General features: G+C 47.4%; 1 protein-coding gene across 1 annotated transcript in view; it reads right to left on the minus strand.

The window, feature by feature from the left end:
• Positions 1 to 1,927, minus strand: part of HOXD10 (homeobox D10) — a 2,569-nt gene extending 642 nt beyond the window's left edge. The window contains exon 1 of the mRNA XM_009695726.1: positions 1,186 to 1,927. Coding sequence (XP_009694028.1) covers positions 1,186 to 1,927 — 742 coding nt within the window. The remainder of the gene's footprint in view (positions 1 to 1,185) is intronic.
• Between the last annotated feature and the right edge of the window lie 147 nt (positions 1,928 to 2,074).

The raw sequence follows: 2,074 nt of genomic DNA on the forward strand, positions 1-2,074 counted from the left end.
CGCCCGCGCTCCTGCCCCTGCCAGAAAGGGACTCTCAAGTTTTCGGCTGGCGTTCAGCATTTCAACAGTATTTAACCTGCCATCAGCCCCATGGCCACATTTTAACGGGTCTAGCCTCTCCATGGCCGCCTCAGGCTCCCACCACACTTGCTACGAAAATATCCCAATTTCAAAATGCCCTCGCGCTGTATTTTGAAGCAGCATCCCCCCAGCCATCAGCTGAATTACACAAGCACACCTAGGAGAAGACATAGACGTTTTACCCAGCCAAAAAGATATACAAGAAATTAACACCCTCTGCCTCGGATTTTTTTTTTTTTCCATTTTCCTTTCAGTTGTTTTTTTTTTTTTCCCTAGCAGAAAGAAATCTGCCCCACATCAACCTAGACCTGGACTGTTAAATATAATGCAGATAAAGAGAATCTCCATGCACGCGAAGGGTAAAAATCGACCTAGAGGTTGCAAAGTACATTTTGATAGGAGAAAATTTCCCGTTTTGGGATTCTTCGACACACGCCGTTCGAAAGGAAGGCTTTGGTGCACTTTTAAAGGGAAAATAAAATCAGATTACCGCCACCTTTAGCTTTCAAAGGCATTTCAAAATACTGTTGCACTTTTGGAGACCAACCCAAGGTTATCTAAAGCACCACATTGAAATATTCCACCTTTGGACCAGGCAGATAGCGGGCTGCTGCTTTCATTGTGCGTTTGTTTCCAACTTTACCCAGCCTGGTAGCACCTATTCCTCACCTATTTTAATAGGATCGTAATTAACTTTAAATGCAATCAAACCGCAGTAAGGCTCAGTGGAAAAAAAAAAAAAAATCAGCGAAATATTACGAGAGAGAAGTTGAGCTGGTCGTATTTTACAACCTCCAGACCTGCTTTTTTAGAGGTATGGGGCTGCTTTTGGCTGCTGCAGCGCCTTAAGGAGCACACGGCTATTCCCCCCATCACAGAGGCGGTCTGCATGCACGAGAGAGGCAGATCTCTACCGAAAATCTTTGGACCCTTTTGTGTGGCATTTTTGCCTGCCAAAATCTTCAGAGACACAGCACCTGCAGCCCGATACTCCTTAGCATTAAATGTGATGGCTGTGATGCTCGTTAGTATATTCGAGCGTGCTTTATGGTGCTGGCGTGTTGGAGTTACACCACGGCACGGCTTAAACTCGGTAATACAGACCTTTACTCTCCTTCTCCTGGACTTCTGGGCTGGACACGGAGCCTTCGGGCAGGCAGCTCCGCTCGTCTTGCAACGTGGACTTGGGCTCGGGACTTTCCACTTGAGAGACTTTAGCGGTGCTGTCTTGGTTGTTCGGGTTTTCATTCATTTTCTTTTCCAGCTGAAGTTGAGCAGATATCTGCGGTTTGGAGCTGCCGCGAGGGTTTAACTGTAACATTACAGTTGAACTCGTTTCAGGGCTATTATTGTACTCTTGGGTTTTCCCAGTGGCGTAGGTCTGGCTCAGTCTAAAATATCCTGGGACGGGAACCTCGGGGTTCTCAATGGGGCATGATTCAGACACCAGCCTCTGGTAGGAAGGGACGTCTGCAGAAATGAGTTTGGATCTCTTATCGGAATACATGCAGCAATTGCTTTCTTCTTTAATATTTGTAGTGAAGGAACAAGTGGGGACCTGCTGTGTAACAGGTTGCTCTATTCGACAAGATCTGTTCGGGTCTGTCCAAGTGTCTACTTGAGGTATATACGGATGTACATTCATACCCATATTTTGGTGATTAACTTCTCTTTTAGCCAGAGACGGAAGGAGTCCACAGGTTTGCATCCCATACGTCCCAATGTCTGTGCTAGGTGGCATATACATGCTGGCGCTGTTGGAGTAGAAACTGTCACTCCTGCACGCACTGATGAGAGAATCTACTAAAAAAGTATTAGCGGCAGGAGAGCTGTTGGGAAAGGACATTTTGGGGCGGAATTTGAGGAAGAGAGATTGTGTCCTTTGTAGGCTGACATCTCTAGGAAAACATTCCCGTGTAATTGCGGATGCCTCCGCGCGACCACATGACAGCCGGGCCAATGGCAGCGCCCGCCGCCCCGCGCCCCGCCGCCC

The sequence above is a fragment of the Cariama cristata genome, unplaced genomic scaffold (genome assembly GCF_000690535.1).
Source record: "Cariama cristata isolate BGI_N322 unplaced genomic scaffold, ASM69053v1 scaffold23372, whole genome shotgun sequence".
NCBI lineage: Eukaryota > Metazoa > Chordata > Aves > Cariamiformes > Cariamidae > Cariama > Cariama cristata.